Consider the following 25,697-nt stretch of genomic DNA (forward strand, 5'->3'; position numbering starts at 1 on the left):
TTGGAACAAAACTTTGCCCCAGTGTAACATACTCCGTTGCAGTAAGCCGTGATGTATGGCAAATCCTTTGGACACTTCATTAAACACGAACCATTATGGTTCACTGTGTATTCCGGACATGAACTTACACAATTTCCATTCAAACAATATGAATATTCAGGATTACAAAATTTACTTGGGCATTCCAATTCAATTACGAAGGGATTTATACAGTACTTTATAAACCCATTGTCAATTTGAGTAGTAAATTGAGGACATTCTTTTAAGCAAGCTTGTTGGAATATGTATTGGTTCACAGGACAGCTTTTTGTGCAACTTGTTATCGTCTGGGACCACTGCTTGGACAGGACAGACAATTCTGTGGGCAAGCATTTAGTTTCAATTTCCTACAAAAAATATGTTCATTCAACATTTACATCCCTTTTTTTAATAAAGGGTCTGTATAAAGGTAAAAGAAAGTGTTCAAGTTTTAATGGAAGATTATTTGGAATTGTAATTTCTAAATAACAATTATAACATTTTGCCAAATAAATCATATCTAAAGCTTTAATGTGGATCAAATTGGTAATTTGTTGACCATTTAGCATCCATAGATAAGGGCGTTTGTCAGACCCTTAAAGTTTATTTATCTTTCAAATCTTTCAATGACTAGCTGTTCACAAAATTGTAATGCTTTTATCATTGAACAAAAAGAAGCATACCTGTAGAGCCATGAGAAAGCAAACCATCCGAAAATGCACAAAATAAATGCTGTTGGTTTTCATAACAGATCTGTTCGTGTTTCGGGTTTGTAAGGATCGGTGAATAACACTAGTTACGGAGAAACATATTTCCACAAAACCGTTCAATGTTATACAGTATACACTTTCTTATTAAATGCAAGCTAACACTCATCCTTTAATAAGCTACATATATAAACAATACTACAGTAAAACTCGGTTACAGCGAAGTCCTAGGGACCAATGGATTTACTTCGTAATATCCGTAATTCGTTAAATCCGTATAACGAATTCGTAATAATAACTACATGTATAGCGAATTCACTATATGCATGTTTTCTTTCACCAGACTATATTTTTTGCTAATCGAGGCTTAAAAAAGAATACCATTCTTTAATTAATACCTTTATTAATCGGATTGTAAAGATAATGAAAATAAATTTATTTAAACTATAATGTTAATGGTAGTGAGAACTTTTGAATTCGTAAATAAATTCGCTATAAAAGTGTTAAATTTTGTTATTATTGACCTCTACGGGACTCAAAATCAGTTCGCTATTTCCGTAAATTCGTTATATCTGAACTCGTTATAACCGTAAAATTTTGCAAAGATTTTATAAGAATTTTACCGGGGACTTAAAAAAAACATCGCTATACATACATACATATATATATATATATATATATATATATATATATATATATATATATATATATATATATATATATATATATATATATACTTTTCAAATATTAAGATAAAAGAAAAAATGTACTTGTACAGAATACAAAACTAATTCACCAAAGACGAAAAGTTTTAACTAAAGACAGTAATGGGATTCCATGTAAAACGGAAATTGTTGAAATCGGTTAACTGATAAGACTATCACAAACAGATATTCAAGGACATTTTGATTGAAAACAAGGTAACAATACGTTTGAATAGAAAAAGGAATGAGGAGTTTGTGAACACAACTTTATCACAGTAAAACACATGGGATTACGCATGGTTTGAAAAAACTGAAGTAATTTATATGTTGAAGTTCCTTTATATATAAATTATTCTTATCTTGCTTAAAATGGCTCGGATATTCCAAAATTACAAAATAGAAGAAATACAGCTAATTCCATCTTCACTAAACTTGGACTCAGATGAAACAGAAGTGAAAACAGTCTTAAGCAGCGAAAATAAAGGCGAACTCTCAACAATTGTCACCACACCTCTCCCTCCTGGGAAAGAGTACCATCTCTTCATGTCCTATAGTTCTGAGGACAGCGATGATGCCAACACTCTACGTCAGCACTTAGAAGAACGATTTCATTTGAAGTGCTTGTATTATGAAAGGGACTTTCAGATCGGTAAGAACATCGACGAAAGCATCACAGAGGGACTGCGAAAAAGTGTCAAGGCTTTATTACTTCTCAGTCCATTTTACATTCAAAGCCATTGGTGCGTAACCGAGGCTCGGGAAGCGTGTAAGCTTTCGTTTGATGATATGGAAAACCATAATGTAATTCCCGTTCTTCTGAGACAGCTACCCAAAGAATTGCCTCCCTTCCTTAATTCATACGTTTACATAGATGCCCAGAGAGAGATGGATGTTGCTGGAAAAATAAATAAGGCATTTAATCAGCCAGGTAAAAATTTAACAACATTTTGATTCTGAATTTAATTCCTTAGATTTGTTTGTGTTTATTTTTGTAAATCATTTTTTCACAGGATATTTAGATCCACTACAGATGGACAAATCCGGTAAAGTGAACAATGGAAATTCTCAAAAATCAACTAAATGTAAAATGATTGGATCAGAGCTTTTTTTTAAAAAAAAAGAGATAGGTGTTTTATTGATATATTAATATTACAGCTTTGTCATGTAATGGAACACTTCTAATTCGGAAAAGAGCAATTAAAGCAGATTTTTATCACCATGGCTTGGCATATAGGTTTTTACCATTAGAAGCTTTCGAAGAAGAAAAGATTTGTCAAAATGGCATTGATCTGGATGGGGTATGTATGACTTTGTCTTTTGTTACCACAGATCATGTAAATTTACAGTTAAAAATACTTAAAACCAAAAAATAAAATATAAAACCAAAATAAATAAAAATAAAAAAGAAAGATAGAAAAGAAAACAACCCCCCTCTCCTGAAAAAGGATACGGTCTATTCAAAAGCAGGCTTACTTATATTTTCTGATCAGTTTTTATCATAGCTTCTATTGTTTTTAGTGCAAGAAACACTTTACCAATATTATGGAGGATTTAAATAACAAGTGCCTTTTCCAAAACTATCCAGTTTTCTCGTCTATTAAGTGGCGATGTTTGCTGCTCTTTGTCCTAAGCACAGCATTTGGTTGCATTTGGATGGCTTCATTTCTGCTCAGTGCTACTTATGGCAGTACTTTAAAACCCAATTGGATTATAAATGTGATGATTGGTCTTCCGCTTCTGTTCTGTATATGTCCATTTGGACTATTACTCATCTATATATGTAGAAGACGGGTAACAGTCCTTTCTTCTTTCTATTTATTCTCTCCTCTTCTTCCCTATTCTGTTTTATTTGCTCTCTCTCTCTCTCTCTCTCTCTCTCTCTCTCTCTCTCTCTCTCTCTCTCTCTCTGTTTTGTATCATATTTCAGTATTGTATAAAGTGTTACCTTGTATTGAAGCTTTCTAAAGGAATCCACTCCGTGGTTCTTAGAAACAACCTTAGATTCTACAGAAGCAGCAAATGTCTCGTGTATTTCGACCAACCTACTCTTACTGAACCTACAGTATCCTTTTTAATAAGACATACGTTCAATATAATTATTATGATGTGTATTTTGTTCTGAAAAATATTAAAGCCTACATGTGCTAGACCTTCTACAAACATCAATATATACGTTTATTGCATTTGATATGGTTTGTGATCTATCGAAATAATTTTGTCATAAAAGCAAAAAGAGAAACAGAAATAAAACATGAATAAAAATTAATCTAATGAAATATTTGATTTACATGTAATACGTTTGTTGATTTATCACTCGATTAATCTGTTTAATTTTTATATAACATATAATTTTTATTTTCCCTCCAGTTTACCTATTTTCCTTCGCACTATAAATAAAGCTTCATGTCTTCAAATACAATCTTGATGATTGTGAGGTAGGCCATCTTCATTTAAATGAAATTTACAATGGAGTTTTTGTTACACCTTGATGTAAAAGTTTTTGAATTTCTTTTTCTAGGATTATCTGTTGTCTCTTCTGAAACGACTTAGGCAAAATGACTTACGTTGGGACACAAGAACTGTAAAAGTAGGTTTTACTTTTTGTTAACTGTTATTTCCACTTTTAACAATTCAATGTTTTTTTCATTGTTTGATGAAGTTTAGTTTAAGTACAGAAACATAATGACAATTTACGTTAATAATCATAGAAAAGAAACTTCTGCAAGCTTGTATAGAAAAATAAAAAAAATCCTAGTCTAGTACATTGTACAAGCGTTTTTGTGAATTAGACAATAACAATTACTGTGGAATCATTAGAATTCGTGGTAGCTTAATATTCGTTGTATTCGTGAGTAGCCCTCACCCACGAATTTAAATTCTCAACGAAAACAATTTAAGAAAGAGTTATCTTTGTTGCAATGAAACAGTAACCGGCGCATCCACGAAATTACATCACCACAAATGAGCAAAAAAGTCATAATCCACGAAAATTGGCCCCCACGAATTTAAATGATTCCAAGTACTTAAACCTTCGTGGCATCGCAATAAAGGTTGGGGGAGTGCATTGTATTTATTTTCTCTTAAGAATGAATGAGAAAATATTTTAAAAACATTCAGCAAAACTCATTTGGAAGCATCCTTGCGTTGTGAGGGTAGGGCGGGGCCACAAAAATAGGGGTGGGGCAGTTTTATCACTCATTCAACATAAGAACATGTAAACATTTTTTTAGATTATTTAAAACAAGAAGTACTCTATTGTACAAAGAGATTATATAGCGCACTCTAAAGTTTAACGTCTTTGGCGCTGCAGACACTGAGAGCTTAATTAAATGTTTCAAAACAATAACTTTAGTCCTTTTTAAAGTGCTTTACATAATATCGGACGTTCAGTTCTGTGTGTATGCATGTTCACACAGTTAAAAAGTGTAATTGAGTAATCAATTGTTGTTTATTAGTACCTTAAAAATTAAGACTCTCCCCATGCCACTTCTTTTTCGCTAGGTGATAATGTTATCAAACGTGGCGACCATCCACGCTGACAATATATGATCGATTGTTTTCTAGCTCTTTGACTGATAAAAATATTATTGAAACAATTAAACTATACCACTGCGAGTGTGATTTTTTGGGAGTAAACTTTAATCAATTCTCATGTAAAGTAACTCTGGCAAACTGGAGGTGAAACAGTGTTTAAACCTAAGCACAAATCAGCACCACCACTAAGAAAACTAAGTACCTGAAATTAATAGAATAATTCAGAGGTATTGTTTTTCATGTAAAGTTATTCATAAATTCGTTAAAAATAGTCAGCTTGTATATGGTACAACCAATCTACATATTTTTGTAGTCGTATGTATTCCTATGTTCAATATTGCTTGGTTACAGTTATCCAGATATATATCAACTACTGACACAACTTGCAACAGAGGGTTTAAAAATTTCACATGATTCTTATGGGCTTTTTCTGTCCGTAACCTGGAATTCTTGTCGAAAAAGCCCGATTATGCATATTTTTTCAAATACGGCTAAGAAACTACTAGTCATGCCAAATATTTCATATCGCTGACTTTGAAACAAATAAAATCAACTCACGTGAGTACTTAAGTATATTGTTTTTTAAATTTACGCACCAAATGATGTTTACTGCTATTTGCTCGAGGTAATCGAAACTCGTCCATAAATTCGCAAGTAACATTCGATTTCCCTCGTCGATAACTTCATGACTTTTCTGGTGTTATTGCACTCGCTATGTTAAATTCAAAATTCGATTACTTAAACTTGTTTACCTACAATAAACACAGTATCGCAGACAATCGAAGTACACTGTCCTTTTGGACAAAAGCATGTTTATTGTCCCAATCAAAAGTTTGCCTGTGTACGTCAGTTAGATTCAAAGTCTTTATGTTCACATTATGTTTAGTGCTTAGGTGAGCACAAAATAAAATTCAGGCGTTCACAACCAAGAACATTTTATTTAATTTATTTTCAAATAAAAGGTGAGTGCTATAGAAGTATTTGCGCCAATATATTGGCTTTTGCGCATGCGCCAAAATACGTGTGCAGCAATTTTTTTCGTTTGACAGTATTTAAATGTCAAGATATTTTGTGTTTGATACCATTAAGCTGATTTGATTAAAATCATGGCTTTTGTTGCTCAGGTGAGCAATGTAGCTTATAGACCTCCTGTTTGTCGTAATGACGGTCGCATTATTGATTATTTTGTTGCCTCTGTAACAATGAATTTCATTCTGGATGGTGACCCTCTTTTTCCAATAAATCAAAAATGACACGAACGCAGAGTGGTACATTTTTCTCTTTTTATTTATAGATACCGAGTTTGAAAAAATGTATTTAAAAGCTTAAAGACGAATATAACACTAAATGCCTCGTGTATTTTAAAGTTTTGAAAGACGTAATTTTGGTTGTCATTGACAAGTGACGCGACGCGTGTATACGGTTTTTATGAAACTGGTCGTAAATGTTTTTGAAGATAAAACAAAATAAGCTTAAATTTATGCACCAGAAATAGAATACTAGTATATGCATACATTTTCATACAATGAAATATGTATATCTTGAGAATTATTTGTTCTACACCTAGTCAGTTGCATTTCATGAAAAAATGTATTATTCTACTCACTCTATATTGAAGGAAATAGTCAAAGAGTTGATTCATCAAAAATTAGCGGAATTTCAGAGTACTCAAGCCTTAATCAAATGGACACTTTTACGAGAGAGTTCAGTGAATCGTCATCGGACCAGCAACAACAGAGCGTGCATCTGTGAGATGTTAGAGGATCATGTTAACAAAACGTACGGGTCTGTGGTGATCCAAGTGTAATGTACCGCATTCAAATTAATTCAAATGAGATCATCTTTGAACTCATCAAACTAGATTTCTTGAAACACATATACAGGAACAATGCTTAGAAACCTACTCCACATTTTCTGATGAACTGTGACATAGAAGCAAGATAGCTAAAACATTTCAGTACGTAGTGTACTGAAGGTGTCGGGCATTGTTAAACACAGACATTTTTATGTTTTAATGTTGTGTTTTCGAATAAAATATATTCCAATTGGACAATTTAAAAGGCACCGCTGATAAAAAAAAATATACTCTCTGAAGGTGTTGTGTTTATAAAATTGATAAATTTTTCAGATCTGCCCAGCCATTTTTTCAAACTGTTATAAAATACCCGTACCATTTGGAATGACAGAAACAAGTTTAATTCTACTACAGTTATTGTCGAGATCAAAGAGATGCCGCGGACATTATTCTCCAATATATCACGAACGTCATCAGTAAATTATCAGATCAGAAATACCTATTTGTCTCGCACTTATCATAAAAGTACAACATCAAACCGTAAAACGTTTTAAAACCATGTCAATTTCACATGTTAGTTGCAGTCAAAACGATGTGTATTGCCTCAAATGTTTATTTTTAAAAGATCAATGCGGCTGTTCCTAGGACCTCCCTAGCACATTTTCACTGCGTGTTTTTACATAAAATATATAACTTGTAGTAGTAATACTCGTATTAAATTGCCCTTAAAATATTCGGAATATAACTCAAAGATATTTTATGAATAAGTGAAAAGTATAAAAAAAAATCCCAAGAAAAAATTCTGTCGTCTGCATGTGATTCCTTTGGTCTGTAAATATTACTAACATAACCGCTGGGGTTAAACGGAACAGCCGTCAAAATGACCTAGATCATCTCTCTATAGGAGAAACGATCTGTAGAAATACTGGGCTGTTAGTAGAATAGAAATAAAGTTCTTGTTTTCGTGAATGTTGCAGGATAACCTCATCGCTCTCGAAATATTGTTTAAACTAGAGCAAAGCTCGTTGCAAAGCAACGAGTGGGTCTTCCGTTAATATCTGAAGTAAAGCCGAAAGTTCCTGTAAGAAGCAGAGCTCTTAAACCAACAACAAGAGTAACTTAAATAAAAAGATGAAAAAATCGAATTATTCCCGGTACAACTTAACAAAACCCGAATGATTTTAAGTACGAATTAACAAAAACCTTTCTGATTTCAAGAACGACTTGACAAAAAAAAATCCGAATGTGTTCAAGTACGACTTAACAATTATTTTTGGTACGAATTAATTTTACTTTGAACATTACGCTATTTTTTAAACCAAGGACGCGGAATCAAAATTTCCGGAAAAATCAATTTTTAAACCCCGATATCTCTGTAATGCATCGTCCGATTTTCAAACGGATTTCAGATTTGAATTCACCATGGCAAGTTCTATAAGACAGTAGTATTGTCTTATTTTAATCAAAAAAATGAAAATTTCCAAAAATTGGAACTGCTTCCGGTTTTGAGCAAAATTGATGAACAAAATTTTAAACCCCCCAGTACATTATAGAATTGATACATCTATCATCAGTAAAAATTTCAAAGCGATATCTTTAAAGTTTACGGAGATTTCTTCTGGACAAATTCACTTTTTTAGAATTTAAAAATGGCCGCCAAATTTGAACGGAAGTGACGTTAATGCTGAAACTTTAAGATCTTTTAGGCACGCTAACTTTACAAAAGCTCTGAAAATTTCATTGAAATCGGATGAAAACTTTTTGAGATATAAAGCCGAGAAGGAGTCAGAAAAAAAATAAAAAATAAAATAATAATAAAAAGAAACCAAAGAAAAACAAAAGGGTCTTCCGTTGAAAACGGAAGACCCTAAATATAAAAGCCTCGGCTAACGCCTCCACGTTTATATTTCAAAACAACATTTCTCAACCTCGGAGGTTATTCTGCAACATTCACGATAACTCGTCCTTTATTTCCTAAACAAATTATAGTGTCTTCTGGAAGATTGTTTGCTGCTCTTTTCGTTATTACTGGTACATGTACATGGAGATGAATGATGTTTGAATAGCTATCATTAGATGTATATAAGGGAACAACTGTTAGTTTTCCCAAAATGGAGATGGTAGTCATTTAGACAATACAATGTATATTCTTCAAAATCTCCCCTCTATCGCTATGAAATAATGTATACGGGGTTATTTTCGGCCCGTGTAAATTTTGCCTTTTTACACTTGCAAGCAGTTTCGCCCCGTCTTCAATTCGCCCAAACACAGTTGTGTTAACAAAGATATTATTTGCAACACAGAATTCGCTAAGTCTTAAGTTGGCCCTCTGACAACGACGGCGAAAGCGGCAAAAATAAAACGGGGGCGAATATTTCCCTGAATACAGTAAGGCGGCGCTTCTAACCAAGCAGCGATACAGTTTAGGGAAAAGAGAAACAAAGTTAGGAATTCGGACAATTTTCAGAACAAACGGGAGTGACCGCAACAACGCGTTTCAACCGGAACACTAAAGTGAAATGAATTCCGGAAATAATTTATGTTCTATAATTATATGAATTGGTAGTTGGGTCACTACTAATATAACGGATAAACTGCTTTGGTTAAACAAGTTAACAACATTTGCAATCATAACAAACTTGTTGACATGGACTATGCTAATTACATTGCCCGATTCCCTCACCCCCATAAGCACATAAAAATCAAGTAGGTTTAGAAAAAGTAGACTTCAGTGGACAGAAAGTAAACTATAAGTTAACAGAAGACATCAACATTCTGCTATTTATCAACTACTTGACACACTTTTGCAAACCATCTCATATTTAAAGATTTAATACAGATCAGATGGGTAAATGGTTGACCATTTAACCTGCATTTACAGACAGTTATACATGGACTAGTAGTTTATTAACTATTTAACATCTTAATAACTTAATAATAAAAATCAGGATACCACTTTCGGATAAAATGCAAGCAAACACTATACAACTGTAAAAAATACATATTAAATTTTAAACATGTATGCTTTTCAAATATCTAATATCAATTCTGTGTTAGAATATTTATAGATTAATAGGAGCCTGGCCATGACCACGCATAGTCCCAAATTTTCTTTATATTTCACACATGAATACACCTTGAAGTACAACGCAAATATATACTAAAATTTATTTGCTTTGAGTAAAGCTGACTTGGTAACAAAAGATACAAAGAAAAGCAAATCAAACTTATTTTAAAGCAATGGAATGTTTGCCCAATAATTTTAGCAATCAAAGATATGAAACAACTTTTGCCATATTGTTAGTTTTAAAGAAGAAAATTGATGAAGAAGACTTTTAAAACGTTACCATGGGAACCCTTAACATTTTTATAATTCGCTTTTTTACGATATATTATGGGGAAAAACGGGCAACTATTAAATATTTACATTCCTATATAATGTGCATGCAATATACATATCATGATATGAAAATTGACATCCGTTATTTTAATACCCCTGTAAAACAGTTACTATATAACTCTATACGAAAAAAAAGTCCAGCATTTTGACTGTTGTACTGGAACTGTTAGATTGGAGCTGTTAAAATCGACGGTTATAAAATACTGTTGACCGGTAAGGCCACATTCCGCAATGACGTGTTCTTGATTAGAAGCGGTATAACAAAACAGTTATTGACTGTGGCCGCGGGCAACAGTTTGCGAGCAAGTCCGACAGATCAACTTTTGCCCGAGACCCCAGTCAATAACTGTATATTATCTTAACAAAGCTAAGAATTAGGAAACCCTGAAAAATTGAAGATTATTTTCATAGGCTGTTATTTAAAAAAAACACAAAAAAACCCCAGAAAACTTTGTTATGCAACACAGAGGTATTGATGCTGTGAAAATTAGAGTAGCATATAAAATTACACAGGGATTGATATTTTTGTATAGTCCATAGCAATGGCAATTTTAAAAAAAGCAAAATCAATTTTTTTCAATATACCTTAAAAACGACTTGATAACGATTATAATTATCTATTTGTACTCGACTTTACTAATTAATCAATATATTAACAATGAATTGAAAAAGGGGTCTAATCTGTTCTATGTATATTTGAATTTTAGAAAAAAAATAAGATAATTAAAAAAGAAAACAAAATTATTTAATATTTGAAATAAATCTAACTTTTTAGAACGTTCAATATAATATGATTGTTGTTTTACGAAGGAAAATGGTGGTGATAAATATTACATGCTGTAAATGGAATGTTGGTTTTTACCTAGTTTTGATATTTTCTATCGCATTATCTAGCTCCATATCTTCAAATGGATCTCGATGATTTTGAGGTAAGACATTTTTATTAAAGCAGATAATGTAACTCATAACGATTTTATCCCTTAAGGTTAAATTTTTAAGGTTATCAACTCACTTTCATTAAATTATTCGTTATCTTCTAAGAAGACAAATTTAAAAGGCAAGATGACTTACATTTGCATACAAGAACTCATGAGGTAAGTTGGAAAGGCGTAGCCAAACATTTATTTGATTGTTTTAAGGTTTCTCCACCCTCGATGTTTTTATGGTTTAATCTGTGTAATTTTTGTTTAAATTTGATGATTAATATGCAAACAATCAAATTGAAGTTTATAAATATTGGTATGTTGCAAATATTTTGTTCATGCTGTAGGAGCTAACACAGGTACACTATCAGGACAGTTATAGCAACGACTGCTCTCTTATCAAACATCACATTTATTTTAACTAATTTCGATATAATAAAGCAAGTTTTAAAAGAAATTAATCGCAATCCTTTATTTTAAGTATTTTAACATTTTAAGGCCATTTAAAAATTGCCAGTATGAAAGCAATCACATTTACAGTGCATTTTGATACGATTTTTCAACCATGAATAAGTACAGTTTAGCAAACTAAAAACGTCTATAACTTTTGAAATAATGGTTCAAACTCACTGAAAATTGGTACATTTGTAATTCATTATATATCCTATCGAAATCTGCAAAGAAATGTTTACCTTGCCTGGTAAAAATTATGAATTGTGGTCTCTGTCAAGTTTGCCTATATACGGTTTTATCAGTTTTTCATTGAATTCAATGATTTCAACTCAAACTACTCTCTATGAATTGTTAAACATTGGTGTCATTTCACTTTACATAGCTTAAAATGTGTTAAACACAAGTATAAATCAAGAAATATTGGCAAAACTATGCACCGCATAACACTTTTATTATAACCGATAACGGTAAAATATTCCGGAATGCTCACAATGACATCACACGACAATCGAAAGACCTTAAAACGTTCATATTTTATTTTGCTTAATCATTTGGAGCTTAAGGACCAGCACACACGTTAGGTTTATCCTAAGTTGAAATTACTATTTTTGAAAAGGTGACCGATTCTGATTAAAATCAAACTGATTCCAATTTAAATTGCAAAAGAAAAAAGGAAAATACTGAATATTTCTTTTATTTGCAGTCAAGAAGTCAGTTTTAACCATATTACAACCAAGCATTTTAGTTTTTGGGTGAGATTGTAATTTATTCACATTTTCCATTATTCAAGTTGGGATCAGTTCAATTTTGACCGGGTTTGGTTCACTTTTGATAATGAGCTATATTTTTAATGTCACCATTTTGATTCTATTTCATTCTTTAAAGACAAGAATATATCCCGCGCAAGCGTTGGAATGAACACTTTACGCATTGATGACACAATGCTAAAACGTTGAAACACTTTTATTTTCACTATCGAATATACTGTGTCTTTTTCTTAATTGTTTTCTCAACCTATTTTTTAAGAATGAAACCAAAAAAAGAACCAAAATAAAAACAACCCCCCCCCCCAAAAAAAAAAAACAAAAACAAAAAACAAAAAAACAAAACAAAACAAAAAATATGGATATTAAGCTGAGGGATGATAAATCTAAATTGTATTGGATGATATTTACACATTTACATGGCCTTAATTCTTCTTGTTGCTGCTGAGTAGGAATTGATACACAATGTAACAATAATTATTTTTGAACCAGTGAGTGGGTATTTTGAACGTAATATCTCTAAATTGTGTTCTTAAGGTCAAATTTAACTTCAAATTTACTGTCCCAAATGAGAATTTCAGATAAAAGACTGATTTGAAAAAAAAAGTGGGGAGGGTGGTCACCCCCTCCCAATATACATTCATACATCATTTATTCACATAGATTTAGAACACAATCTGTTCCTTGTTTACAAAATAATGTCTAAGGTTGACTACCAATATGTTGTGCTATAAGAATGTATGAAATCTAAAAAAAAAAACGCTGCTGTTGTATTCATATCAAAAGAATCTGCCCGATGGTTAACTCGCCCCATACTTTTCGTAAGGGCGTTAATTAGTCAAACCTCGTTCCTGGGCACCTTGTTGTGGAAAATCAATTCTTTTGATCAAAACTATCATCGCATCAAATTGTCCTATTTTATTTATTTACTTTTTTATGTTTACCACAGAAGTCCCATCCAAGGTATAAATATCTGACCGCAATACACGAAGAGCCGTCATACATGTACATTTTCGCATGACGTTAATTAGTTAAACCGTGTTCTTGGGTATGGATCTGGACAAATCTATTCCATTCTCTCGCCAGAGGTCGCGCTTCGCTAGCTTTTATCTATCAAAACAAAAACCGCGCATTCATGAAACGAATTGCCTTAATTTATTTACTCAGCATTTGTCAAATATATAAGTTCTATATATTTCTAACAAAATATTTAATATTTACGTAATCATTCACTCTTATTTCATTTCAAGGGTATATTTTAATGCTTTTACTTGGAACTGCTAAATTGTACCTACCACCTTAGTCTCATTTTTGCTATATCGAACTGGTTTATCGAGAATGAAAGTAGGTGTGTAATTTATTTCTTGATGATTATTTATCAGGTAAAATTCAACTGCAGCTTACGGGCATCATACCAAATGTGTCGAAATATAAAAGGTATAAGCAGTAACTCTGGTGCAGACGTTTCGTAGTTTATTGGTGAATTGTCGTAATTTATCAGTTATAGATAATTATCTTACATTTCTTCTTTATAAGACACGTCTCTATAAATAATTCTATCCATAGGTTTGAAAAAAATAAACCTTTTTTAAAATTTTTTATGAATAACGTTTCCTTTAAAAAAAATAAAAGGTCTTATTAACATTACTGGACATAATTTATTAGACAGTAATAGAATGCATTTATTCACACTAATATGAAACATTACAGTGTGTTACTTGCACTTAAAACAAATTTTTCACTAAGTAATAGAAAATACGAAAAATGCAAGAAAAGAAACCGTGTAAATTAATCGGGATCTAAAAGTATATATTCTTTTTTTTAAACAACGAAACAAAGTTTCAGAAAAGACACTTTAACGATCCACAAAATAACATATTGGTGTTGCATTCCACCATAAAATTAACATCCTCTTTTTAATGAACGTTTTACATATTTCCATGTATGGATAGAAAAAGTTTATCAAAGACATAATTAACGTTTTCAAAGACAATCCATGGCAAGATCGTCTATGCAGAATCTACAAGTTGTTCGATAGCAAGGCGATTTACGACAGGGACAAAGCCAAAATTAAGCAACACAAACACAACAACTCTAAATACAGGTATCAAGAATCTGTTTACTTCAGAAACACCCGTATAACTTAATACTCAGTCGATGCCCTCACAAAACAACTGTACTGAATTTTACTGATGACGTCCAACATGTTTGTTCGGATTCTCTTGATCACGTTGATAATATTTTATGTTTCGAGCACGAGGCAATCTTGTTTGTCAAAATCGTGGTGTAGTTTTGTCCCACCTTTCAAAAAAGTTACCATGAACTGTGCTTTGATGATTTCTTTTGTCACAAACTAAAAAGAAATAGACATTCAGGTATCAGTTGACATATGTTTTTTTTTTTACTAAAACTGATCACTGATTGTATTAGAATCTTCCATCGTTATATTTTCATCGACAGAGTTTTCATTTCTGCTTTCGTTGCTTCCAGTTTCATCATTTAAATATGCATATTCAGGGCCCGTATCCTGAAAGTAACAATGGAAACGCATATCGGTAAGCAATATAAAGAAAGTTTAATATGTTAATGTAGAAAAAAGTGTAATTTCAATCATACCAATTGTTCGCTTCGATTAAAAAAGGCATTCGTCCGTGGAAATAACATTGAGATTTAAAACAAGTGTTTTAATATAATATTTAAAATCTTCATTAGAACCATTATAATATGATTTAACTAATATACCTGATATCTTTCAAGTTTTCGATTTAACCACCAACTTCGGAGACGAGTACATATACATCCTTTAAAGCAACATAGCATGAAAAAAATGATGAAAAATTGTCCAGCAATAAATAAAGTAGTTGAAACACCATTCCATACATTCGAAGTTTTATAAGCAATACACGTAAAGTCATTTTGCTGCGATGTTCCTTCTGGGCACTGTGAGTAGCAAGTGTTTTTAAAGGTATACATTAAATCATTTCTCATGCACCAGTCTGCAGTCAAACATTCCTTTTCGTGCATTAGATATCCATCCGGGCACTCAGAAACGCATTTAGTTTTACCCTTTTTTCTGTTCTCTTTATATTGTAGTGGTCTTGTTCCAAAACACGCGTCACTACAGTTTCTGTCCATGATGAATTTATTATTAGGACACTGAGTTACACACATCTTTCCATTTTTATAGAAAGCATCAGAACATTTTTCCTGGCAGTGTAAACCTCTGTTAGTGTCTTGTAAGACATAGTTCTCGTGGCATTCGCCTATATTATTAGTGCATACGTCCTTTATGATGGCATGGGTTTTTCTAGGACAAACAAGGGTGCATGTTGTGGTTCCTTTTATTAACATAGTTTCATTTGTGCAGGTTGCAGAGTAAATGCATGTTTTACCAATATTTGTAACAATAGAAAGAGAGTTCTTACTGGCACAGTGATCAACACATGTCCCGTTTTCGATGAATTGTACATGTTCCGGGCATTTGTCAATGCAAGTGTTATTATATTTTACGAATTCAACAGGACATGCTGCAAAACATGTTCGGTTGACCTTTAATATAATAGGAAGAGGCTTTTGACATTCAGGTAAACATTTTGACATGTAATGAACTAGAGGTGTCGGACATTGGAAAATGCATTCCTTCTCATGAGTAAACATATCCTTTGGACAACTTTTAACACAAATGGTTGTCTTTAGTCTGTTTATGTTCGTTTTCTTTTTCATGGGGTGAGTCAACGGACATTTTGGTACGCATGAATTATTATAAAGGGAAAAATTGGAAGGACATTTACTAACACATTCAAAAGTGGCGTTTCTGTTTATTGAATATTTTCCAAGCGGACATCTTGAGACACACTGCTGAAAATAGATTGATTTTCTCTTAGATGGTATAGTGGTCATAAAAGGTCTTATATCTCCACATTTATCTACACATTGTACACCGTTGTCAAGGAACGTGCCTTTTGGACAGATAGAAACACAAACGTTTCTAAACGAAGCATTGTCTTTGGGACATTCCGTCCTGCATGTGAAGATCTGATTGAAAGGCGATGTTTGGAAAACTATCATTGGATGTGTATCTGGGCATTTCTCTAAGCAAGTTTTACCAAAAAGAAAAGGATGATCAACTGGACAAGATAATCTGCAAAACCTTTTATCTAGCACAGTATAGTCTGGGCATTCCACTAGACAGTGCCGAAGTTTCAGGGAACTGAAAATATATGGATGAGAACTTGGACAAGTCTTAGAGCAAAACTTAGCCCCAGTGTAGCACACTCCATCGCAAGTTGCCGTTAGATATGGCGATTCTTTCGGACAATCCATTAGACAAGACCCATTATGGCTAACAGTGTATTCCGGACATGAACTTAAACAATTTTCTTTAAAACAAAACGAATATTTCGGATTACAAAATTCACTTGGGCATTCCAATTCATTTATGGCGGGATATTTACAGTACTTTATAAACCCATTGTCATTCTTAGAAGTAAATGGCGGACAGTCTTGAAGGCAGGCTTGTTGAAATATGTACTGGTTGACAGGGCAGCTTGTATTGCAGGTTGTTTGTGTTTGGTACCACTGCTTGGTCACGATAGACAGCTCCGTTGGCAAGCATTTACTTTCGATCCCCTACAATAAACGTTATTTTTTTTTTTAATAATATTTATTTTTCTCACTGTTAAACCTTTTTTAGCTATCCACATTTTCTATAATTTTCTATTCTTTTAATACTATTATTAAAAAGACAGAGAAGCAATGATACATGATATTAATAGACTTTGCTCATAAAATAAGATTACCTGTTTCAATTTTTATACGTTTTTCCTTACCCTATCTGTTTCGATTTTGATATTTCACTTACAAGCAACAATGAAAAAAAAACAATGAATAGTTAATACTGTTCTTAATCACTGTGTACAATGTAAAACGATATTTTTCGCTACTTCCTTACAAAATCAACAAGTACAGGATGATATGTATGCAGAGAATATCTGTTTATTAACCACCTTCAAAACCGTTAAAAGGCACAGTTTACGTGAAAGGCACTTGTCACGTAACAGATCGTTACACATACAAGGGACAACAAAACTATAAGAACCCTAATATTTTCAGTATCTGCTAATTTGATAAATATATGAAGAAAAAAATCATATACTTCTTACATGACCAATTATGAACGACGTGTCGTAATAACAATTTTCATATATAGAACTTAATCTCCATAGCAGCATTATAACATACTTCATAAATACAAAACTTACAGACGAAATGAATCAAAACTTACCTGTACTGTTATGAAAACATATACAAAATAAAAGAGGTTGGTTTCCATCACTGCTCCTGCTGTGTTTTAACTTCTCAAGGTCCTTAATCTAAAAAGTTACGGTGAGACATATTGGATATAAAACAGAAAAAAGATATTCCTGTCCTTTAAGATAAGTTACATACACCAAATCTATGTAAGCTTTTTGTCACATATAACCTTTAAAGATCAAGGAGAAAATGTATGTACAAGTACATGATATAAAATAGTTTTTCAATAGTTTAAAACTAATGACTGGAAGTGGATTCCGTTGAAAAACCAATCAATGAATACATAAAAAATGGAATGCGAATATTCAGCTTTTAAAAGACCGTGACAAAAAGATATTCAAGTGCGTTATTGATTAAATTGAAATTCATCGACTATGTGTAAAGCGCTTTGAATAAATAATGGAAAGTTCTTGTTTATTCATGGTTTTGCGGCATTGAAATATTTTCTTCCGGAGTTTCCTTTTCTTTAAACCCACCTTTATATTTTTAAAAATGGCTGAAGAATGCTCGCCTTTACTATCGACATCGCTGGTAGCCGACGCAGTAGATGAAATTCACCTTATGTCGGTGTCGCCAAACTCGGAGCCAAATGAAACAGAGGTGAAAACAATTGTTGTTAACAATTTCGAGGAAAGAATCTCAAATGAAACAGAAGTAAAAACAGTCGCAGTTTACGAAGATAGGGATGAAGTCGTAACAAGTGACACCACACCTCTCCCTCCTGGGAAAGAGTACCATCTATTTATGTCTTATAGTTCTGAGGACAGGGATGATGCCAACACTATTCGTCAACACTTAGAAGAACGATTTTATCTCAAGTGTTTGTATTACGAACGGGACTTCCAAATTGGGAAGAACATTGACGAAAACATCACAGATGGACTGCAGAAGAGTGTGAAAGCCTTGATACTTCTCAGTCCCTTCTACATACAAAGTCATTATTGTGTAACTGAGGCCAGGGAAGCGTGTAAGCTTTCGTTTACTGATATGGAGAACCATAATGTTATTCCCGTTCTTCTCAGACCGCTACCCAAAGACTTACCCCCATTCCTGAATTCATACGTTTACATAGATGCCCAAAGAGAGATGGATGTTGCTGGGAAAATATATGAAGCTTTCAATCAGCCAGGTAAGGTTGCTGATGAAATATGAACCTAATACTTGTCAAATGAAAATCTTAATTATCCTCAAAGTTATAAGCTTTTAATTATTTTACAGGGTTTCTGGATCCGCTACAGATGAGCAAATCTGGTTAAGTAAAATTCAACTGAATTAAATTCAGAAGATTACTTAGAAGCGGTTTATCTGTTGTACTGTATTAATTTTATGAAGGGCAAGTTTTACTCTTACATTTTTATTACAGGCCTACAATGCAATGGTACAGTTCTTTTTCGAAAAGTGGGTTCTAGAGCAAAGTATTTGGACCATGGCTTGGTATATAGATTTTCACCTTTAGAGCCGTATGAAGAGGAAAAAATCTCTCAAAATGGCATGGATCAGGATGCGGTATTATCAATGCAACTAACGTTTTATTTAGAAGTAATACAAAGTATATCAAACAGATATGCACATATAATACGAGGGTTGTCCCAAAATAATGTAGACGGGACACATAATTTATAACCTGTTCACAGCAATTTCATTAGACGTCTGTGTTTTCTTCAATGACCCTTTGGCAAACAATGCTGAAAAGTTCAAATCTGTACTTTTTTTATTTCTCGAGAAAATGAATAATTAGTAACAAGTTTTGTCAGGCGGCGCAATATGCGACGTCGAAAATTTCCAGTTTTACGTTGTTGCTAAACCCTCCATATCGATTACGATAACATTTACGTTTTATTTCCGAAAATGTCTTAGAAAAAATATTATCTTTGAACATGTACCCTGCTTGCACATTCAATATATATTTCTAGTTTTGTATTTTTTAAACATTTTCTAAGTATAAACGATCTGTCGGCTCCAAACTTGCCCCGTATTATTTGTTGTCTAACGTCCATCTTACCGAAATGTGTCGTTCAACATTTTGACGTCCATTGATATCGTTTGGGGTTTCTTTTTTCCACTTATTGTCATCATACTTGTTCAAATAGTTTCAATGTTGTTTAACTACTTATTCACAGAACGCATTTCTCATCGATTTTGTTAATTTCATTTACTTCCAAAGCCGCTTAGGATTTATTTCATGGTCTTTACAAAATTGTATCAGTTACTGCTGCGCCGCCTTAAACGATGACAACGTCATTTTATTACCAGTTAACTTTTCAACTTGTCACAAAACGCGCTATAAAATATTTAAAAGTTTTGTTATAGCCAAAACATTTTCTGAGTATATAATAGAATTATTATCAAATATCAGTGTATGTTTTATTTGAATTTATTCATTCGAAAATAACTTTTCCTCCCAATTTTCAATTCATTATGTTGATTTTAACTTTTTGTTTTTGACATTGCGCCGCATGTCGAATTTCTGATCTAACATGCATTCATTTCACTAATTTAATCTCAAACAATGTTCGATTTTAAAACATTATTTGAATGCAAATTTCTTGAACCCTTTGTGGCACAAATTTCATCTTCCTTTGTCTTCGATTAACTGAATAACGCCACTTGTCTACGCTATTTTGGGACAACCCTCGTACATGTAATAGTGAGGTGGGCAACAAAAGTTTGGTTTAATCTTCAGTTTGATAAGATTTTCTCCGATCAGTGACTTACTGAGTTGTATCAATCAAACTATCTTTCATCTGCCTCTGTTTTCAGTGCAGGAATCACTACAACACGATAACGAAGGCTCTAAATAACAAATTCCTTTTCCAAAACTATCCAGTCTTTTCGTCCGTAAAATGGCGCTGTTTGTTGTTGTGTATTCTTACCACAGCATTCTGTTTCATTTGGATGGCTTCATATATACTGAGCGCAACATACGGTAGTCCTCTGAAAGATTCAAATTATGCAATGATCAACTTTATTGTTGGACTTCCGCTTCTGGGCTTTATTTGTCCATTTGGACTACTAATCATTTATGGATGCAGAAGAAAGGTCTCTCTCTCTCTCTCTCTCTCTCTCTCTCTCTCTCTCTCTCTCTCTCTCTGTGAGAGTCTGTGTGTGTTATTTATTGAATTAAAACAAATCATTTGTATTTTTCATAACACTAACTTTCATTTTTGAAGCTCTCTACAAACATCCACCACCTGATTCTTCGACACAACATAAGATTCTTCAGACTCAGCAAATGTCTCGTATATTTAGATCAATCTACTTTGACTAAACCTACAGTATCCTTTTTAAAAGCCAAAGTTGAGAAACAAAAATGAAAAAAATAATAGGCTGTGCAATAAAACAAACATTTAGGCCAAACTCCAGCTAATAGCAAAAATCATTTTGCAGTTAAAAAAAAACAACCACATATAAACAAATTTATGATAAAATCCACCAAAGTATGATGAGTTCAAAATCAATACAAAATATTGATTTCATTATTTACAGTGAGGAACAAACACTTCAAAATATGCTTACATGTACATGCATGTAAGAACATTTTTTGTTTGGTATAAAACTGTATTTATACAATGACAAATTCTGTAGATTTCAATGATACTTATTTTTATTATAAAAAAATACTCTAATCAAAGCTGACAACAATGTCAAGAATTATTTCTATTCAGGTTAGAAAATTATAAATGATTTATGCCATAAAATGCTTTCCTCCTATCAAGTTTTGGTAAGTTGTGTGCATATTTGAAATATATCAAAGTTGGTATACTGTATAGCAGACGAGGTCTACCATACTCACAAAAATTATTTTACCAAATTTTTCGGTGTAAATTCTTTGATGTTTAATAAATAATAAAACTAAGGTGGTATGGGACATTTGTCGATAATAATATAGCATTGAATCATGATTTTTTGAAGTATACACTCTCATAACTGCAGCGGTGTGTGCATACAAATTGATTAACGCGCGTTAGCGCGTTATGAAAATTTGAATGCACACACCGCTGCAGTTATGAGAGTGTATACTTCAAAAAATCATGATTTAAAGCTTATATTTACATTTTTTTTAACTTCTTGCCTTGTCTGCAAATGTGATTCATACCTTAAAATTCCTATCTTATCCTAAGGGTAAGTTAATATTAATGGAAGAGCCACAGTAACAGCCACAAGCGTGAACTTTGATTTTCGCTTGTGACGTTGCAGTTTACAGCGTTCAACGTTTGTGACGTCATAATAAAACTCGTCAATTTGACCTTTGACTACTTGTTGCATTTAGAGGCATTTAAACATCACGAAATTTAATGGAAAAACACAGTAGAATGTAAATATTGAGGATTAAAGTACATTATAATTAAAATAATTTCAGCGGTTTAGAATTTTAAAATTTCACAATGATTAACAAAAAATATTTTTTTAAATTTTTTTCAGAAAGGTAAAAATATTAAAACCCTCAGTGGGATTTGAAATCATCACTTACGGATTCGAAAAGAAACCTGTACCAACTGCGCTACGCTGTTAGGTGACAACATTGAGAAAATACATTCTATAAAATTCATGTAACACTTGATTTTATTGTTTATTTCGATATTTAGTATGTCACAACATGAAGGTGCGTCATACCACCTTAATAGGAATAACATTTTTTTTGGTGGTTTTAAGAAAGAAATTGATTGTTTCGTTAACTATATATATGGTACAATGATCTTCCGCTTTACCTATTGCTGCAATTTCCTTCTCAATTATTAGCTTCATGTCTTCAGATACGATATCGCTGATTGTGAGGTAGGCTTTTTTTTAAACGAACAAACTAAATTCTTTTTTTTCTATTTATAAAACTGTTTTTGAAAGAATGACTTTCTTTTGGAGGATTTTCTTTTGACTGCCCTGAGCAAATACAGGGAAGATACTTTACATGGGGATTGTAGTAATAACAAGGTTTGTAATAAATTGTAACATTTTGTTAATTTCCCTTTAAACCCCTCTTGTGTGTGCATTTAGTGCTGGCACTGAAAAATAGATAACATTAAGAGCAAATTTCGAAAATTTTCAGCTTAAGATAATGAACAAAAACTTTTTTGACTACTCAATATTGAAGACAAGGAAATTCTTAATCTTGTGGGCAAATTTATACTGATAACATGCAATAATACTCCTATTAAGTTAAATGTTGTTGGAATCACATGTAACATTGTCATTTGGTATAATTGTTATACTTTGATAATTTTTACACTATTCATCGGTATGTCTTTCTCTTGTAATTATAATAATATGTCATGTACTTGTCTATTCTTGATTCTGTATTAAAAATAAATGATCTGTATCTGTATAATATTAAAAATACTGTAACTCTGATATAGTCAACTAAATTTATTACTAGTATTCTATAAACGTGTTAATTCAAATCTGTTTTCAAGGACATAGTTAAAGAGTTGATTCATCAAAAACTGACAGAACTTCAGAGTACTCAAGCTTTAATTAAGTGGACACGTTTACGAGAGAGTTCAGTGAATCGTCATCGGACCAGCAACAACAGAGTCTGTATATGCGAAATGTTGGAGGACTCTTTAAACAAAACGTATGGACCTGTGGTGATCCAAGTATAATGTGCATCATTCAAATATATGTTTCATTTATCACTGATATTATATAGTAAAACAAGTATTCCTTTTAAAGGAATGATCGGCATGTAATCTTATTGGTCAGCTCTATTAAGAATACGAAAGCAGTATGATACATGCAAAAAACTATATATAGCACCGTTTTTTGTTGATTTACGAAATAGAAAGGCATGAATAAGCTTTACTTTTAGTTACCGAATGATACTTCCGATAAATATTCTTAAACATATGTGATGAAAACGTTATTTTAATCATTATATATATATGTAACTGTATAAATGTTTTATTTTCAAGACAAACGGATAAGAGTAAGGTTTTTGTAATCTACGTGTAATTAAAGATTCAAATGAGGTTGTCATTGCATATTAAATGAAAGTAAATGCAAGGCACAGTGCTTGCGCAAATTAGAAAATTTGCTGGATGCCTTTTACAGACACAACTATAATCGGCCAAAGCCGATCACCAAAAGAAACATGCTTCTGGTTTGGTTTAAAGATAATTAAGGGTATTTCAAACATACATTGTACTTTTGATAAATAATATATAGATGATATGTACTTGCAAATACAAATAAACATGCTTGCGTGAATAACGATAAAATATCATTCTTAAACCCTAGACACGTTACTGATTTTGCAATGTATATTTTATATATTATAGTAAGTGTTATAAATAATTTTAACACTGCTCATACTGTTATATGTTAATGATGATCTGGAGGTTGTGTTATTTTTTTTTGGCAGTGTGCGTTTTTCTAAAAAAAAATCATGTAAAAAAAAATTTCAATTAGCCTTCATACTTTTGATAAAAAAGGTATTTAATGATCATAAGGAATGATGTTGTTTATTTTTTAGAAATAAAATGATCTGAACATATTTCATATATATTTTGTCGTTTTTTTTGTGCAAGTTTTCAACAGATATAAGAGTTTAAAAAAACTTTTATGAAAGGCATGTTTTATAGAAGATTAAGCATACATGTATGATGCCCAAAAGATTAAAGTTCACACACAATTAGACTCGTTAAACAATTAAATGTAGTCAAAGAAATTTTTTTTCACCTTCCAAACCCAGACTTATCTATCTATCTATCTATCTATCTATCTATCTATCTATCTATCTATCTATCTATCTATCTATCTATCTATGAACATTACAAATGCCTTAATGTCAACCGACCAACGACAGACATAAACTGCCTGCTGATGGTCAGACGATGATCGATGGTTGCTCAACGGACTATATTTTCAACGACTGTTTCAAACTTTCAACTGAAGAGATCGTCCATCGACGCAGACAACTAATTGGTCCGACGAGCACAAAATAGACTAGTCGACGAAAAAAGAGGAATATCGGCGAAGGCAACGGCTGATAAACTGCCGACTGTCGCCCGAATAATCCCATTTTTGCCTCAAAAACTGTCGGCTGTTGAAGGAAATGTGACTAGGGTTAACGAATGACTACCACCCTCACATAAAGGGAAGAACAACGGTGACAAGCTCACTTTTGTTCTCATTTTTTCTTTTCTGCTATCTATTCCTGTAGTAAAAGTGAGACTGAAATCAAAAGAGAGCTCGTCTAAGTTTTATGGCCCCACGGCCAGTAGACAGAATCGATGCCAGCACTCTACCTCAACACTCATAGGTATAAATTTATGGAAAACAATAAAACGAAAGAAACTGATGTTCAAACTTCGCAGTTGTATTAAACAGAAAATGATTGTAATTACATTCAACTTGTTAATTTTATAAAGAAAATCACCAGTAAATATTGAACCATGGCAAATGCAGGTAGGTAAAAAAAATTTAAATGATGTCACAAACATTGAACCCTTACACCAGAAATCAAAATGCATGCTCATGTTGAACGACTATGTCCATTCTTCTTAACAAGTATGGCTTGCACTATCTATGTAACATTGTATTGGAGGTACTGAATTCTTTTACTTCTTTATATAATAATTGTAATACAACTGACTGTGGAGTCAAAATTTTTTTAAGTGCTAACGCCCATTATTCAACACAAGAATCGGAACAGCCGCTCGTGTTATGATACGATGAAAGTCATCATTCCATAAAACACTAAAGAAACCGCACCACCTATACAAAAGGAACATGTACATATTTGAAATTTCAATAGTATTTGAGCTGCCAAAAGACCACTTCAACGTATACATGTATTAGGTGTTTGCTCAAATATATATATATATATATATATATATATATATATATATATATATATATATATATATATATATATATATATATATATATATATATATATATATATATATATATTAAGCATTGAATCATTATTTTTTGAAAGATATAGTTTCATAACTGCAGCGGTGTGTGTATACAAATTGAGTAACGCGCGCTAGCAAACGTGATTTATAGGTCAAAATTTCTGTTTTGTCATAAGGGTAAATAAATGGAGGAGCCACTGCAACAGCCGCAAGCGTGAACTTTGATTCTG

The 25,697-nt window shown here is 32.4% G+C and overlaps 2 protein-coding genes and 1 long non-coding RNA gene across 4 annotated transcripts; 2 read left to right on the top strand and 1 right to left on the bottom strand.

Moving 5' to 3' along the window:
* The first annotated feature begins 1,569 nt into the window (after positions 1-1,569).
* LOC105348508 (uncharacterized) lies at positions 1,570-7,008 on the top strand. Its single transcript, XM_034475854.2, has 8 exons — positions 1,570-2,357; positions 2,440-2,472; positions 2,585-2,727; positions 2,948-3,220; positions 3,387-3,491; positions 3,829-3,864; positions 3,948-4,016; positions 6,582-7,008. Exons 1-8 carry the CDS (start codon positions 1,799-1,801, stop codon positions 6,768-6,770), a joined length of 1,407 nt encoding a protein of 468 aa, XP_034331745.2. The 5' UTR covers positions 1,570-1,798; the 3' UTR covers positions 6,771-7,008.
* A 7,067-nt stretch (positions 7,009-14,075) lies between these two features.
* Positions 14,076-17,845, bottom strand: LOC105348517 (uncharacterized). The gene is made up of 3 exons (XR_010709303.1): positions 17,583-17,845; positions 15,041-16,927; positions 14,076-14,825 (listed from the first exon to the last, which is right to left on the bottom strand). It is a non-coding gene; the product is annotated as an uncharacterized lncRNA (long non-coding RNA).
* Positions 17,846-17,969: 124 nt separating this feature from the next.
* On the top strand, positions 17,970-23,937 carry LOC105322450 (uncharacterized). 2 transcript variants are annotated; one of them, XM_011421182.4, is made up of 8 exons: positions 17,970-18,740; positions 18,830-18,862; positions 18,975-19,117; positions 20,372-20,650; positions 20,782-20,886; positions 22,352-22,387; positions 22,472-22,540; positions 23,020-23,937. In XM_011421182.4, the coding sequence occupies exons 1-8, from the start codon at positions 18,104-18,106 to the stop codon at positions 23,206-23,208; spliced, it is 1,491 nt and encodes a 496-aa protein (XP_011419484.3). In that variant the 5' UTR covers positions 17,970-18,103; the 3' UTR covers positions 23,209-23,937. The 2 variants fall into 2 exon arrangements, with proteins under 2 accessions (XP_011419484.3, XP_011419485.3); XM_011421183.4 differs by lacking the exon at positions 22,352-22,387 and having other exon boundaries at positions 22,495-22,540; positions 23,020-23,155.
* Positions 23,938-25,697: the final 1,760 nt, after the last annotated feature.

This window comes from Magallana gigas, chromosome 9 (assembly GCF_963853765.1).
Source record: "Magallana gigas chromosome 9, xbMagGiga1.1, whole genome shotgun sequence".
NCBI classification, from domain to species: Eukaryota; Metazoa; Mollusca; class Bivalvia; order Ostreida; family Ostreidae; genus Magallana; species Magallana gigas.